This window comes from Verticillium alfalfae, genomic scaffold (genome assembly GCF_000150825.1).
Source record: "Verticillium alfalfae VaMs.102 supercont1.6 genomic scaffold, whole genome shotgun sequence".
Taxonomy (NCBI): Eukaryota; Fungi; Ascomycota; class Sordariomycetes; order Glomerellales; family Plectosphaerellaceae; genus Verticillium; species Verticillium alfalfae.
The window spans coordinates 2,205,110-2,221,725 of NW_003315033.1; the positions used below are offsets into that span (position 1 = coordinate 2,205,110).

The window sequence follows — 16,616 nt, forward strand, 5'->3', positions numbered from 1 at the left end:
CCCACGTGCCAGCCGCCACTGCAGCAGGACGCCAGCGCAGTTTCGCCGGCTCAGCCTACAGCCCCCGAGTCTCCATGCGAAAGGGTCGCTACTCCACCGACCCATGTTGATCGGCGTTCCGTCCGAGGGGGACCTGGAACGGTTCTCGAGCTTGTTTGGGTCAGGAGCCCTGTCGACCTGCCTATTGTAGCCTCTCTGGGCAGAGAAAATTCCCGGTATTTCGTCAGTGTACCTGCCACTCACATACATGGTACTCCAACCCGGGGAGTCAGCAGCTCAGATGACGCTGCACCATTGTCGACCTGACACCGACATCCGAAGTACGGAAGCTCATCACTTCGTGTGCGACATCGAGGATTTGGCGCCCCCCCTCCCCAGGTTGACTAGTGGATGAATGGTCCCAAGATCCTTTCGCGAAAGCATCGGAACTAGAAAAAAAACTGATAGAAGGCCAACATTGTCGTCCTTCTTCCACACGCAACCCTTTCTTAAAAGACGGCAGTTGCGTGCGGGCCTGCTTCCAGACGCTTGTCAGCAGGATCCAGACAACACGGGTATGATGTGAATCCTGAGAGAATTTGCACTAACAAAAGACCCCCTTACAACTCTGATTTGCCAACATAGCATCCAAGAAGAGAAGCCTAAAAGTATTTTCGTGTGGCTATACCCAACCCTCACGGAAGAAGCCTAATGCTGAGGATGTCTGGATAGTCGGCAGATGGTGGAGGCCGGCTCTGTGGAAGCGAAGCTCTTCATCCATGGTATTCTCCACTGTTCCGCGTTGGCCATAAAAGCTCCGGTGCAACAGTGCGGCTAATAAGGGTGGGTGCTATATAGACAAGGATGGTCATCACCAAGACTGAGAGAGTCGCCGATCTTTTACCACAGTAGAGACGAGTACAATAGTTGATCCCGTAGGAGAAAAAGAACGTGTTGCATATGATCCTTGTCAGCCAGAAAAGGAAGGCCGGCCTGTACAGCACACTGTCGTATGGATGGCTGGCTGGCAATGAGCGCGAACGATTCACCATTGCCACGGGGTGGATCATCAGTCTTCGAGGAGCGTTCAGGAAGCTTGAGGGGCGTTTGTTGAGGTACGAGTCCCGAGAGGAGCACGGATGATGACTCTAACGCAGGGACATGATCGCTGAGATGATCGAGGCAATCCCCAAATATGTCGAGGTCCAGGTATCTGCCGACATATCATCCTGCACGCTTGGGGAAATGATCAGTGGCACAAACGGCTTGCCATGAATCAAGGAGATGAGGACAGCAACCGGCAAGGGTGAAGATCAATCGCTTGGTACGAAGCGCATCGCGTCAAGGTACCCTGCGACGGCTTGTCAAGGCAGCGCTATCTTCTTCGCTCTGCGTCGGTGTGTCGCTTCGAGCTCCTGGCACCCGCTATTTCAGTGTGTACTGAGGCCGGAGGTTAGCTCATAGACCTTTGGCCTGGCCGTCACTTGTGTCTCAAGTTTGACAGGCCAGAAACGAGCTGCTGCTTTTGCCGATGCACTCCACTGACTGGTGCGTCGCGCAGAGCGATTCAAGCCACTAGAACTCCCTGTTGTAAGTAGCTAGTGTTCCACAAAGCCTCGATCATGTCCCACAGGCGGCTGAACACTAGGCTCGTAGACGGAGGTGCCATTGATGCATCGTTGAGGATCAACTAAAGGAAATAGTGTCAAGGCTAGGAGATGCGACGAAGGCGGACGAACTTCAGACGACGCTGTTTGCTGTGTAAGTGGTAGAACCGTGGTGCTCAGCTGAGTGCTCCACTCCACGTTTAACGTACCCAAGGTAAGGGGAAAATGGATCAGATGAGAAGCTCGACATGCAGTCCAGTCGGCGGTGATGCTACACGGTGTCGACACCCACATGAAATTTCCGCGAGATGAAGAGACGAAGAACAAGCAGAGCCGGCAGAATTAGGGGAGACCAGCGGGGGTTTTGCTCGAATCGCCCCTTGACAGGATGAGTTGGGCAACTGCGCGATCCAGCTTTCCATTGGAGACTGCGCACAACAATGAAGGCAACTCAGACCCAAGCACCCGTGCTTTCCTCCAAGACCTACCTACCCGCGAAAGGAAGGGGCACGCGACATAGGCGTACCTGCCTTGCGACTCTGAGGTGCCTCGTAATGGCGGCAATTGAGCCATGGCACATCACCACGTACACTCGTGTTACTTTCTTTCCTCCGTGAAAACCCTCCCTCCTACCCAGAACCCAGGCCATGGACGCCAACCTATTCCATCGGCCCTCTCAGGTGGCCTCAACCTCAACTGGAACGTCCATGTGGCAACTACTTGTCGACGTACCGACAATTCATGATTACGCTTTCTCATCTGCCGTGATTCGACGGGCATTGAGCCTGGTCGGATGTCGCAGCTCCAGCATTCCAGTTTGCCCATTCCGCCGGCCTCCAGATCCCCTTGCTCCCCTGATCCATACTGGGAAGACTGGACCCCAACCTTCATGCTTCTGGCGAGAGTCCAGGGGTTTGCTGATGGTGCTGCAGTGCCTTGTGGGGCAGTTCCTACTCCCCTGCTCCCTGCTCCCTGCTCCATGGTCGAACGCGAGCAAGCGTCTGGCCACAGGGCCAGACCTCGGCAGGCAGGACGCGAGTTGTCGAAACGACGAGGACTGCGCCGGTCGCTTTCCCTATGGCCTTTTGTGGTGAGAGCACCTTTTCCGAAGTGGCGTCGAGACTGTCGCGACGATGGCAGAATCGTGAATCGCTTCCTTCGCCCAAGCGATGCCCGACCCCACAGTCTCACGGCGGACTAGGCAACATGCAACAGGAGAGCTAGGTCCCGACGACGCTCTCTCCGGTCGACAGTGGTGCATCATCCAATCTCATCAGCCATGTGGGTGTCATGAGTAGCCGACAGAACAGAGTTTTGGCTGATCCGAACTCCGACCTAACCGTCCCGCTTGCCGCTTGCCGCCACCGAGACCACCCATGACCACCACCACCACCCCGTGTTGCTTGCTCGCAGGACTGCACAAGACCAGCACCAGCTCTGTGGAAAACACCTCGCCAGCACAACTGAGACCACAGCCATGGCCACGGCTACGGCGCATGTGTCCACCCTTGATCACTTCGCCCCGGCCACTGGTACCACACACACCAGGGCCGCCACAATTACGGCGAACAGCACGGCGGGAAATCCACACAGCCCACACCCTCTCTCTCACACCCATACACTCCATGCTTCTGCCCAACTAACAGCGTCGACGTTGGCGGATGCATTGGCGGATGCAACCAGGCCATACCACTGGCTGGCCCAACACCCTCACAGCGCAATGCTCGGTTGTCGGCGGAGAAGCTTAGCTCTCCTACCGCCGTGTTGCTGACGTGCTGGTTGAGACAAACCAAGAAGTACCAAATCCCGCACCGTCTGCCGGCGGAACCACCATCCCCTCCCTCCAAAATTGCAACCCACTGAGGGTACAGCGCCGGCCGTCGTTGTGCCCACTTGTCAACCACGCCAGGAGTCTGCTGGGGGAAACAACTCACATGAACTGGATCCTCCCCGTGGGAGAGGGGGGGGCAAACACCCTCTCCCAACTCTGCACACGCGGGCCCCAGTATCTTGAGCGCATAACGACCCACGGAATCCTGCTCTTGTTCTACCTGGCGTGGCCAGCTCGTAACCTCTTCCACTGTGGCTTCTGCCTCTCTTCTTCTTATGATCGAATTGCCCACACTGACTAGCCTGTGCTTCCACCATGCAGTGGGGAGTATGCGAACATCGGCAGGTTCCATCGGCCCTTGCATCTGTTAACTCAAAGACTCTGTCCAGAGACTCAGAAAACCTCGACCCGATGAAACGGACGACCGCCGAATCCCAATTGCTATCCGAGCAGTTGTCCTCGGCTCTTTTACCGTTCAACACCGCACAACCACCTAACGATCGTACTTTACCATGGACTTGGAGATACGGCCTACACTGCTTGTCAAGGATGCAGCCAGCGCCACAAGCGTCCAGAAGCCCAAGACAGCAGTGAAGTTAAGGTACCACCACACTCGCCACACGGGGGACAAGACAAGTCATGTCCAGAAGCTCCAGGTATGTGAAATCGCCACATATGGCTTGTCCTTCTAGTTCCGCGTGCTTACCCTCTAACCCACCCCTGGTCAACAGCCAGCCCGTCTCGTGGATTGAACTGTTGGTCTAGCCAGCCGGCGCTGTTCCTTTCCGGCACCTTGCAGATTCCCGTGCTCCACAGGCGGGCCCCAAGAAAGCCCCAGCTCATTCCGATCCCCTGCCAGACGTGCCGGCCCCCCAGCAATGCCCTCTGGCCGACGCCGACGCCGCCCAAGCATGTCCAGCAAGTGACTAGTTCAACACGCGGAAGCCTTGAATCGATCGAGAGCAACACAGTTTGCCGTACTACCCCTGCCCCCTGCGCTGCTCGCTGGCAACCGAACGCCAGCGCGCATCCTCTTCAGCGCCACGCGTGTGAAGGCGCCAGCAACCGTTGCCAGTGATAGTGCCTTGACCGATGCATCAACCGTGGCCTGTCAAGAACAAGCGCGCGCGGATTGTCTGCCACACTGCTCACTCTGCCTCTATTGCCTGGTCATCCAGTAGTGCATCAGTGGCTGTTTGCCCTTCACCAAGAGACGATGCCGATATTGGACGAGGGGGGATGAAGATGACAGATACGATAACCTGATGGATGACTAGAAATAGCACGTCGAACGCAGCTGCGTGGTGCATCGGAGTGTGCAGTTGGTTTCCGGGGGTGTGTATGAGCCTTCATCACACGGCACTCCTGAGTCGTCCCCTACACAATCGTGGAGGTTGAACAATTTGCATGCAGCGCTCACTTATTCATCCCTCCCTGCTGTGCCAACTCATGATCAAGTACCACGGACGTTGTGCCGAAAGTTATGACAGCATCGACCCGCCCATGGCGTGGCCCAAGCCATGCCTGCCACGAAACATCGACCACGGACCAGCGGCCTCTGGGCCGTGTCAGCTAAATCCCCGACGAGCAATGTGGCGGCGGCGGACAAGGCTCCAACACGTCGCAAACAGGCGGGGTGCCCAGTTGGCCGTCCGTCGTCCTGGACCGCGATACCGCCAGGTCTCGGCAACAAGTAAAGTCTGTCTCGTTTCGTTCCTCGACGCCTGATCCTGTCAGGGTACGACACCTTATTGTTGCCATGAGATCGTTAGCCAATTCTCCCCCATTCGTCCCCTATTCGTCCCACAGACCTTGTTGGAATGTCCCGGCAGTCATCCTCTCCAACTGGGGACTCCGTCTGGGTCCATTCCAAGTAAGCTGCGAGGAGGACTATGTTTCTGCACATCATTCTAAAATAGGATCAGCTCGGTTGGTGAACGGAGTTGACGGGTTGAATACCTTGAAGGCGAGCGCAGGGGCCACCCACATACTGCCTGCCCAAAGCCTGCTACGCCGCTCCATGCGAGGCCGCTGAGTGGACGACCCAGTATAGCCATCTCTGGAAAAGCTGCCGGCAGGGTTGCATGCTTCCTGAAGCGGCGGCACACCACAAGACACCACCCCTTCAATTCTCGCACCCCTGAGCTTACACTCGACCACCCGAAAACTTGAGTCAGCGCAATGGGTTGGAGCGCACGCCTGGCAGAATGATGAAGCGCGCTACACACGCCGTAATGCTTGAATGTTGCCCGTACACGTCGCGACAAGGTCAACCCGGCCGGAACAGCTCAGATATGTAGGCGGACGGTGCCGTCGTAGTACGGGACGCCGTTGTTGAGTCGCGGGCCAGGGACCCTGTTTTTTGGACTGAGTCGCCGTCCGTCCCCCGAACCAGACCCTGGGCATCGAGGTCTCCTGGAGGCTACTGGAGGGATACAAGGATCCAGAGGAGGGTGCCAAGCCTTTTGACGAGCCAACAACAGAGCGAATGACCAGGACCAGGCTCCCCAGTAACCATGTCACTCCCCTCTCAGTCGAAACACGTTAACGACTCTGGCTGATGAGCATCACTCACAGCCCTGCTTGTCTGCCAGCCCCTGCGCCGTGCTCGCAGCCAGGGGATCCTTGAAGGCCCTCCACCACTCCAGATAATTTTCCCGAATCTGCTTTAACGCGCGGAGGGCCCCGGATTCAGCCCGTGGCTCGATGGATCGCAGACCATCGTCACTAGCCGTGCCGACTACTCACACAGCGCCTGCGGCACCGACTGGTCCAGTGACGGCCGAGTATCTAACCCTGCCAGACCCTCTCGACACATTGCGCCAGCGTCTCTGCGATTTTGACACTCTCCCACTTCCCGTCTTCTCTTACGCGGCTAACTGACTTCGCCTGGCACTTACTCAACGTCCACGATTTCGACGCCAGCCACGCTCAGTATTATACCCTCCTCTGGCCACCTGATCTGGCCTCTCAACAACTTCCTCTGCCATTTTCCCTTTCTCCGCCTGGCCCGATCTTGGACAACATTTCGCTGTATAACTTCGCGCCTTCTACCCCTACAACCCACAGTTTCGACCGCGCAGGACAACGCCCGCTTGTGTCAGAGACTACAGTTTATCACCAGTCCTTCATCCCATCATTTGCATGATTGCCGGTGGTAGCGTGTCTCTGTGCTTTTAGGCCCCGCGCGCATACCAGGACCAGAGAGAACCAGTTGCCCACCACGAACCTTCAAACCCGTTGAGGCAGCCCCGCCCCTCACCTGTTCATATTATCGCATGGCATATAGCCCGTCTTGTGACTGCTGTGAACCGGCAGACAACGGCTGTGCTGCGTTCCGGTCCGTCTAGATTGTTGGGTATCGATGGTCAGTTTGACCACAGTGCCAAGGTCGGACGACTAGACAGGCGGTAGCACCAGCAAAGCTCAAATTCCGGCCCTGAACGGGATACAGTCAATCAAATCACTATCCGCTGCATTTCGGGGGTACGCCTTCAACGAGAGTACACGTTCAGACCCCCCACTTGCACTTCGGATTTCTCACTTTGCACCTCGTGGCAACAAGCATTGCCCCTACAGCTTTCGGAAGCGTGCCACGCAGGCGTTGAGATTCGCCCAGCAGCACGACGCTATAACGGCTATACAAGTGTGCCTACACGGCCACCAGCGACACTCTCATTTTAGCCTCCCACCGTCAGCCTGCATGTTTCTCGACAGACAACTCCCTCCATTTCAACATCCAGGGGACATTGTGGGGGCCGTCCCGAGGCTCGCGACAGGGCATTGGTCTTCTACTCGGCCATCCGATATGGCTGCATCTGCATCGTCACACAACCCGTACTCTCGATCTCCAAACTTGTCACACCGGTCGTACGACTCCTCGTCAGTATCTTCCGCCCCGTCGCCGAGACCGACGAGCCAGTACTTCGGAGGAGGAGCGATGAACGCTGGCCCTAGAACGACGGCGGCACCGCCGCCTCAGCCCATTGGCATCCCTCCCCTGCCTTCCATTAACCAGAACACTTTTCAGTCGTACACCCCCATGACGGCCGGTTCGATGCTAGGACGGGACTCTCTGCCATCGGCCGATTCCGTAGCCAGTACACCGGGGCCGTCCAATGCCTCCCTGCCGCCCATGTCCCAAGCGCAGAAGCGGGCCTACCGCCAACGCCGAAAGGACCCCAGCTGCGATGCCTGTCGGGAAAGGAAGGTTAAATGCGACGCTACGGAAACGAGCAGCTGCTCGGAGTGTTCCAGTCGCAGCGTCAAATGCCAGTTTACTAAGGAGACAAATCGGCGCATGTCGTCCATCAAGCAGGTGCAGGATCTCGAGAAGCAGATGGAGAGGTTACGGAGGGATAACGGTAACCTCAGACGCATGCTTCAGGAACGAGAGGGACAGATGGATGTGGACGCCGAGGGCATGGAGCATCTACCTCCTCAGCTGCCCGAGATGGGCGCGAATCCAAAGCGCAGAAAACGCCCGACCCCAATGCACGACCTTTCTACTGTCCGGTCGAACCTGCAGGCTTTCTCAAGAGGCATCTGGAAGTCCCCTGTGCAGTATCGACAGTCGGCGCCCAGTCCTCTCTTCGACCCGCAACGGCCAGAGCTCCCACCGCGGCAAACCACCGATCAACTTCTGCATTCCTTTTACGGCTCTGCGCATACAATGTTCCCCATTCTACACTGGCCAACATTTTCCAGTGGTGTTGACGACTTGTATCGTCTCGGCAGCCAGAAGTCCTTCCAACCTGCCTGGCTTTCGACCTTCTTCGCCGCGCTCGCCTTGGGCAGCTTGTTTGCCCCTGACCCGAGCACACATCGAGCATACCGGGCTGCGGAGCTGCTCGAGGTGGCGCGCAACATGATTGATCCCTGGAACAACGACTACGCGTTGGAGAATGCACGTGCCTTTTTACTTATATCTGTTTGCCTCAATGAGATGAACCTCAAGTCGGCAGCCTGGACCTGGCTGGGAAGTGCCGTACGCATAGGCCAGGACCTCGAGCTCCATTCTGAGTCCGGGCCTTGGCCCGTCATAGAGGGGGAGATGAGGAGGAGGGTCTGGTGGACGACGTATATCTTGGATCGAAGTCTTGCTCTAGAGCTTGGCCGGCCCATCATGATTGACGACAGCGACTGCGACGTATCGCTACCGGCTGGCGTGGACGACCACTATATTCACGAGGGAGGTATCGTTGTCCCCCCCGGAAGGGAGCCTCTGAACCACTCGCTTTTGGCCATAATCAACGTGGTTAGGTCGTATTCGGCCCTCATCAAGACCCTTGCGGCCCCCATGGTTGCGCCGTCCCGGCTCGCTACTTTCGACCAGACATTTGTCAACTACTGCCGCAGCTTCCCCCCGGCTTGTGACGCCTCCAGCGGGGCATCGCTGTCCCCGCATCTTCTCGCGCCGTATGCCTACGTCTTGCACGCGCGACTCGTACTGCATCGACATAATCTGGCCCCGACATGCCCCCCGGAGGTGCGCTTTGCCGCTATTGAGCAATGTACTCACACGGCGCTTGAAACGGCGGCACTTCTGATGCGGACAACGACGACCCTTGCTGACGGAGCTACGGCATTGCTCACGTCCCATATCTTCCGCTGCGCACTGTTTCTTCTATTTTCTGGTCACTGGGACCAAGCCGTCGTATGCGTTCGATCACTGGCCTCCATCGACGCGCGGAGAGATGTGGCTTTGCCTTGTGGAAGGTTCCTCGCATTCTTCGTGACAACGTTGGGAGCGAAGCGTGCTGAACACGCCGCTCTCCTTGCAAGGGCAACGCCTCCCAGATCGACATTTGCACCTCCTCCACCTCCGCCTATGAGTGGTCCTCGGGCACTGCAAGATGCACTACTGCGGGATGAGGAGCTGCTCGCATACGTGAGCGCTGACCTCCAGGCTGCTCCCAACTGTGCTTGGGTCTGGGCGGGCGGAGAGCGTGAGGGCTTTCTCTCCCCCACATCACCAGGCACCATCATGTCAGGGGCAGGTGCTGGAAGCGGACTCTTTAGTGCTCAGCAGAGAACTGGTCTCACAGATCAAGAGATCAGTGAGTGGGGTGGATGGAGTCGCTTGGACGCCGCAGTCAGGGGCTTGGCATCTGGGAACTCAACGCCGACACCGACCTCTGCAACTTGGGCAGCACCGCTGCCACCAGCCATCAAGATTGAGGGTGGGGGTAGCTTCCCACCGCCGCCCACACCTGGCAGCGCCCCTTTGTTGAGCGCGGGGGTGATAAGCAGCAGCGGAAATAGCCCGTTAGCAAGCAGCGCGACCCGGTCTCAAGATCGACTGAGTATCGCCAACATTATCTAAGCTTACCTCACATATCCAGACATCGGGGGCCTCAGAGCTTTTCTTGAGAAAGAATCCTTTTGTTTTTTTGCTCCTGTCTTTCAAGAGTGTCTTTCTTTCACGATTCACGACGAAATCCGGCCTGTGATCGTGAGGTAGATTACCTTGCATAGGCAGCATGATGAGGGAGTCAGGATATTGTATGAGTATCTACCCGGGTTGAGCATAGCTGGGACCTGGCAGACACGGGTGAGACGTGCGCTCCAAATACTGGGAACCACCCATTCCCCTTCATTTTTTTATATCAGGATCATGGCGGCATCCTTTCCTCTGCATGCGGGCTCGGCGGAATGCGGCCCATACACCACATTCGCTCTTATTGTTCTCTTAATGTTTCCTGACGTGGCGCAGCCACAGCGAGCGAGTAAGGAAGAAAAGGGGGCGTAGGCCGGCCGGAGGGGTCTGAGGTCTGTCTATCTGGGGACTTGGTTGGACTTGATTGGTTGAATCAGTCGACCGGAATCCTCGTCCGAGACATTACAACCATGTCTGAAATACAGCCTGGCGATCGCGAGATATCGTGTGCTGGGTTGTCTGCGTTTATGTCTCGACCATGTTTGGCGAATGGAGTAGGGATTGTTTTACGACCAATGCGCTAGCTGGTTAGTGATGGCGTGCCATCCAGTAGCTCCGGCTGCTCCAATTTCAGCTTCATCCCATGTTTCTCCTCCGAGATTCTCGAGTGTGCATGTATGTGTGTGCGTGTGTGTAGGTGGGTGGGTGCGCGCACTACCATGTGTCGAGACAAATATTCACTGCCCTGGCATTACCCTCTTCGTTGGCAGGTCGAGTACATTGCACAATGTCGAAACCGTCCGATGTTCAAAAGACAGAATCTAGTCCCATGGCAGCGTTCCATCACATTGCGGAAAGTCAATTTTAAGGCTGGCTGGAGTCTTCGTGCACTGCTTTTTCACACATCCATCCCCTCACCCTGGTTTCCCTGCATATTGTCAATGATACTTGGTCCAGGTGGTAAACCTAAGTAGGTAGGCACTGGTCACGAATGTCGCGTCAAGTCGATTTCGTGCCGCGCCGTCTCCGTTTCCGACTGGCCGGCAAACTAGGGTCGACAGAAGTGGGGCCAGAAGCGCGGGTGGGAGCCGGTTCCGCGAACCTGGTCACACCGAAATCCCCTCATCACTCGTCGCGAGCAGGGGGGGTGGAGACAAGGGTCTCGCTTCTCTCTGGCTGGCCACATCCCTTGGCCCCTAGCGTGTGCTATGCAAATGTGTAGGACAGTTGCCTAGTGGTCTACGGAGCAGTCAAGTTTACATTTCACTTACGATGCGACGGCCTTTCGCGTTTACTAGTTCCGAGCTCGGTGGCTCTGTTCATTTCATGATGCATACAATGTTCTAGTGACTTCTCTTGTTCTCCATGTGCCAACCCTTGAAATATGCACATCGTGATTCCTGCCTGCGTGGGTACCTGCCCAGCCGACCTCTCATCCGTCCGTTGTATCCATAGAGTCGCCCAAAACCTTGGCCTTGGCAGCCTCAATCTTCTCCGCCTTCCAGGCTTCGATCCTGTTCCGCAGAGCCTGGTCAGGCACCACGTCCTCGATCGTCATCGGCTGACGTGTAAAGGGGTCCTTCGGGTCAGACAAAAGGTGCTGCATAATGGTCGAGCGATCGACGACATGCTGTGAAGGCAGGATGACGGGGTCCTTCATCAGGTCACCAAGGATGGGATCCTCAAAGTCTGCAGGGATCTCGCCGAGATCTAGTTCCGCCTGGTCGGCGATGGCCTTGGACTCCTTGAAGCTGTTCTTGAGGGCATCAAACTTTTTCAGCTCGACATCGTCCTTCATGTGGCGCTTCATTAGAATGAATCCTGCCTTGTCAAAAGTCTCAGGCTTGTACGAGCGTCCGTCGGCGGCGACGGCGTCGATGAAGGCCTGCGAGTTGGCAAGGTTGAGGTAAATATCGACAAAGTCGGACAGCAGCACTCGCGGCTGAAAGTGATATTTGGAAGGATCATTAACCTTCAATTGGCCCATCTTGGGGCCCGCCAGCGTCTCGAGGTTGTAGTTGAGCATGCTCGCCAACCGCTGCACAATCTCTGGCATTGTGAAAGCATCGGCGAGTGCCGAGGTGAAGAGCTTCATCATGGCCAGGGTCTCATTGGCCAGCTGCATATACGATCCGGCCTGACCTTCCAGAGTCTGCAGCTCCTCGAGCTTCTTTTCGCGATCTTCAGGCGTCATGCCGGGATTCTGTTCTAGCTCAGCTTGCAGCTGATGAATCTTGGGGAATTTGGTCAAGGCTTCGTCAAGCACATATGTGGCATCATTGAGAAGCAAGTTGACGAATTGAACAAAAAACTGTCGGTTGACCTTGCTCTCGCGTGCAAGCTGCTCCCTGTACACGTCGTTGCCCCAGACACACTTGATGACCTGGAAGATCTCGTACCGAATGTTGAACTTGTCATAGAACTGCGTGTGTGCACCCGTGGACTCGGCCTCAATGTAAAACTTCATCAGGGCCCGGAGAAGATGCTGGTTGGCGAATTTTGAGCCATACAGCTGGTCGCCGAGAACCCCTTTCTTGAAGTGGGAGAACGGCCAGGTTCCGGAAAAGAGAAGTGTGACTAAGGAGGACTTGAGATATGGGTTCTTGATGAACTCTGATGATTGAAGGAATGCAATGCAGAGAGCAATCATTTCGCTGCCGACAGCTGACGGCATAATCTGAGGTAGGTATCTGTATGGCGATCAGTATACACGATGGAGGCGCTTCATTCAGCTCGAAACCACTCACCGGTATACGAATTTAAAGTTGTCTACCACATCTTGTAGAGCATATTCGGGCAGACATGCGAACGCCTCCGGCTGGGGCGAAGGCAGCGGGAGTGCAAGGTCCTTCTCCGGTGTATAGGCCGATTGGCTGGCAAGACGCAGCATCCAAACCGCGACATACTTCATGAACCGCAAGGACAATTCTTGCATCTTATCGTCGAGAAAAACACCCTCAATAGCGTTCTTGGACGCGATTGCCTTCTCCAAGACATCTGTATGCCTTTTGAGGCTGACTTCGAACATGGCAAGTCGAGCAGGATTCTCGTTATCATTAGCAATGACATCGTTCATCGTTGAATTTCGTATACTCACATTAGCCAGTTTGTATCGCTCCGCCTCCATGGCCGTGATATGCTTTTCGTAGAACTTTATGTCTCGGTCCAAGGATTTCAGCTTCGAGTTGGTCGCGCCGCTGCCGTAGTGATGGGCAGCCAGAGCCAGGAAAAAAACCTCAGATATGAAGTTGGAGCTCTTGGAATCTGCGTTGGCATAGAAGGCGTCTGAGGCGGCTTGGTCGGCGTTAATCTTGGTCTCGTCCTTGATACTTACCCTAGGGTTGCGCCTGAAATAGTCGACCTCGATCCTGTCAACCTTGGAAAAGGTTGTGTCCATAAAGGGCGAACAGAAGCGGTCGAGAATGACAGTCAAGTTGACCATGAAGCCGTCTGAAGATACCTCCCGAGGGTCGACCTGGATGGCTCTTCGCTTGTGATTAGTGTTGACGCCGAGGGCGCACCAGTCGAGCATGCGGTTTCTCGTATCAGAGTCAGCACGAATGAAGGCGTTGGCAATCGCGAAAAGCTCATCCTGATATACCCGCAGAATGGCACGAAGAGCATCTTGTGACTGCGCTGCCCTCCCCTTATCGAGTGAGCGAGGGTTCGGGAAGTATGTAAGGCTGACCTCGGACTGAAGCGGCGACAGTCGGAAGAAAGGGCCGAGTATGGTCTTCCTCTCCACTTCTGGGCCAGTGGTGGCTGACAGAAACATTTCGTGCTCGGAAACCGCCCTTAGCAGAGGAGGGAATTTTGCATAAAAGGACAAGGCCTGGGTAGGTCAGCAACAGCTACGCCGCCATAATCAGTGTAACTCACGTTCAAGTAGGGCCGGTAATCAGACTCCATGCTCATATCAGACAGCTTCACGCTGATAGCAGCCATTGCATCTGCAAACACGGCGGGGTACTGCTCGTCCTCCGGAAATCGGGAAATAACATCCTTGGTGAAGTCGATGGAGATAGAATCTTCGTGTTCTTGGCTTCTGAGGAGAAATGTTACGAGGTCGTCGGGCTGGGGTCGCCTGGGCAGACAGTCAATAAGGAGTCGGGTCGAGAAGTTCAAACCCCAGAGCGTACATACCCGAACAGATCAGGAATCGTCAGCGCAAAGAGACAGTAGCTCATACAGAGTCTCTTCGCCTCCTCCAAGACCTCTCTCTTCTGCTTCTCACCATCCTTGAGCAAGGCCAGAGTTCGACTGACTCTCTTCCAGCATGGTAGCAAGTACCGAAGAAGTGGCGTCGCGTGCGGTTGCGCCGTAGCTGCCTCCAACAACGTCGTATCGAGGACTGCCACGGTGAACTTGGCGGGCGCACCGACCTCGGCAAGTTCGGAGGCTACGCCTGGCAGGAATGTGGTTTGGTGGCCGTGGCCGTCATCCGTTTGACTGGAATTCAAGGTAATTCGGAATAATGAACTGACGGTGCGGTGGGTATAGTCATCGATAGACTCCTCGGGCGCCATGTTGGGCTTTTTGGTTGCCGGCTGCGTGGCCTGTGGGCGGTCATCAATCTTCGCAGCGGCCCGCTTATGCGATCGATCCGGGATGGTCGAGGACGGGGAGGAAGAGACTTGCGGTTTGTCTGCTGGTGTCGGCGTAACGTTGATCTTGCGCTTCTCGCTCGCCTGAGCGGCCGGCGATGCGCGTTGTTCGGGGGTCGGTGCTGACAGAGTTGTGGACGTGCCCTCTGGCTTAGTGGAGGAGCCGCTTTCTTCGGAGGGTTTCGGTGAAGCTGTGCCTAATTTGGCAAGCCGCCTCAGGCGGATCTGAGAGGGGACAAAAATGGTCAGCTATCAAAATGTCCGCGGTGGGCGGTTCAGAACCAGATGGAACCAAGCTTGGTAATCCCGAGGCTGAGAGACAAACTTGTTCCATGGTGTTGCGGTCTGGAGCATCCGGTGTGGCTTCCGGGAGCTGGCTGGGATCCTGTGAGGGGTCCATTATGACAGCTTCTTATGCTTTCGTAGAGAAGACAATCGCCGCGGGATGAGGGTTGAGGCACGCGAGGTTGAAGATGGAGAAGGCGTTACAGGGTCCGCGATGACGAAGTCGAAGTGGTGGTGGCCGACAGGTGGTAGCGTAAAGAAAGTGGGGTCCTGAAGCTCCCACTGACTGGGGGGTCCTCGCCTTGTTCAGTGGAGGTGGGGGCGAAGGCGATGGCGCGGGGAGGAAAGTCCGCCAAAGTCCGATACATACCTACCTACCTAGGTACCTATCCTTTCATCTTGCGCGTCAGACGGAGTCTTCATGGACTTGTCGGGACAGGGTCAACTCCGCAATGAGAGCCATCTCTGTCCCGAAAGCAAATGCATTGGCGAGAGAAAAAGCTAGATCAGTCAAGAGAGTCTGAGCTGAGAGACATCGTGTACAGACGAAAGGTATTACATGCAGCTCAAAACGCACTGACATTGCATCACTACCAAACGCACGACTCAGAGTCGCGGGACGCGTAGACCATCACTCAATCTCTCAGAGTTGATGGACCCTCTGCCTCGCTGTCCGAGCCCCCTCTCCCACGGCCGACTATCCTGACCGTTCCCCCGCCACCATTGCTTCCCCCAGTACTCGAAGAACCTCCAGAGCCAGCGCCTGAGGCACCTCCCATGGTCCGGTTTGCCAGTCGACTGCGCTCTACTTCTTCGCGGCTTTTATTCATGAGCCAGGCCACGTGCATCTTTAGGATACCAAGGTTGCTGCGTATCTCCGTGATCTCGTTTTTAATGGGCATAACCTCGTTGAGAACCATCACTGTTTGCCGGCCCTCAAGGTCAGTCAGGTCCTTCTTGACTGTTTCGATGCGACGCTCGACGTCTTCGTAAACACCCATGACAGCCTCTTCGGCGGTTCCGATCTTACGACTATAGGGGCTCAGGCGCATAATGTCTAAGGAGCTGCCGCTCTGCTGCTCCTGGAACTGACGTTGCAGCTCTTCGATCTGTTTGTCACGCCTGTCGTTCTCACGTTGCAGTCGCTTCATCTCGGCTTCCTGCCGCTTGAGGGTCTGCCCGATGACGTCGCAGACTTGATAGGGGCAGCTCTCATGGTGGGTGCGCAGCTGCTGACGCTTGGCGGTCTGCCGGCAGCCAAAGTCTGTGTACTTGCAGGGCGCCGCAAACTCTAGGCACTCGTCCAGGACATGCTTGTTCATAGCAGGCATAGGAACCATCTCGTCGCAAAAGATGCAGGCCTTGGTATTGCGAGTGCAGGCCTTGGATAGGTGCTCATGTAACACGGCGCGCTCGACGAGGCCTTCGCAATGCTCGCAGGCCACCTCCTCGTGAAGACATGTCGACTCATTCTGGTAGAGCAGCCACCTAGGGAGTCTTTTATCGCAACCAGGATCCGGACAGGACATCATGGTATATTCGCACTTGTCGTGGACATGCACAAGGACGTCCTCCCGTTTGACCTGTTCGGCGCAGCCCCTTTCGGTATTTGGGCACTCGACAATGAGTTTATCGAGAAGATTCCGAATCAACCTGAAGGCAGAGGCAATATGCTTGACACGAAAGGTCCTTCTATCGACGGGACAGCTGTGGCTGCCTTCGCAAGCTTGCTTGAGACAGGCGTTGCAAAAGGTATGGTCACACGTGAAGTAACAGGCGTAACGAAAGGGCCTTGCAGATTGGCCAGCCAGATTGTCATCAACCGCTCTCAGGAAGACGAGCGCGGAAAGTCGACAAGCTCGAGAGCTGTCTCGAACTGATGCCGGCATGGCGCGTGTATTCAGTCTCAAGAGTTTCGACAGGCCCATCGG

The 16,616-nt window shown here is 56.0% G+C and overlaps 3 protein-coding genes across 3 annotated transcripts; 1 reads left to right on the plus strand and 2 right to left on the minus strand.

The window, feature by feature from the left end:
* Positions 1–7,225: 7,225 nt before the first annotated feature.
* VDBG_05795 (Zfr1) lies at positions 7,226–9,742 on the plus strand (the record flags this gene model as incomplete). The annotated part of the gene is made up of 1 exon (XM_003004636.1): positions 7,226–9,742. One exon carries the CDS (start codon positions 7,226–7,228, stop codon positions 9,740–9,742), a length of 2,517 nt encoding a protein of 838 aa, XP_003004682.1.
* A 1,486-nt stretch (positions 9,743–11,228) lies between these two features.
* On the minus strand, positions 11,229–14,800 carry VDBG_05796 (ubiquitin conjugation factor E4; the record flags this gene model as incomplete). The annotated part of the gene is made up of 5 exons (XM_003004637.1): positions 11,229–12,486; positions 12,544–13,628; positions 13,676–13,880; positions 13,940–14,625; positions 14,726–14,800. 5 exons carry the CDS (start codon positions 14,798–14,800, stop codon positions 11,229–11,231), a joined length of 3,309 nt encoding a protein of 1,102 aa, XP_003004683.1.
* A 520-nt stretch (positions 14,801–15,320) lies between these two features.
* VDBG_05797 (conserved hypothetical protein) lies at positions 15,321–16,025 on the minus strand (the record flags this gene model as incomplete). Its single annotated transcript, XM_003004638.1, has 1 exon — positions 15,321–16,025. The coding sequence occupies one exon, from the start codon at positions 16,023–16,025 to the stop codon at positions 15,321–15,323; it is 705 nt and encodes a 234-aa protein (XP_003004684.1).
* Positions 16,026–16,616: the final 591 nt, after the last annotated feature.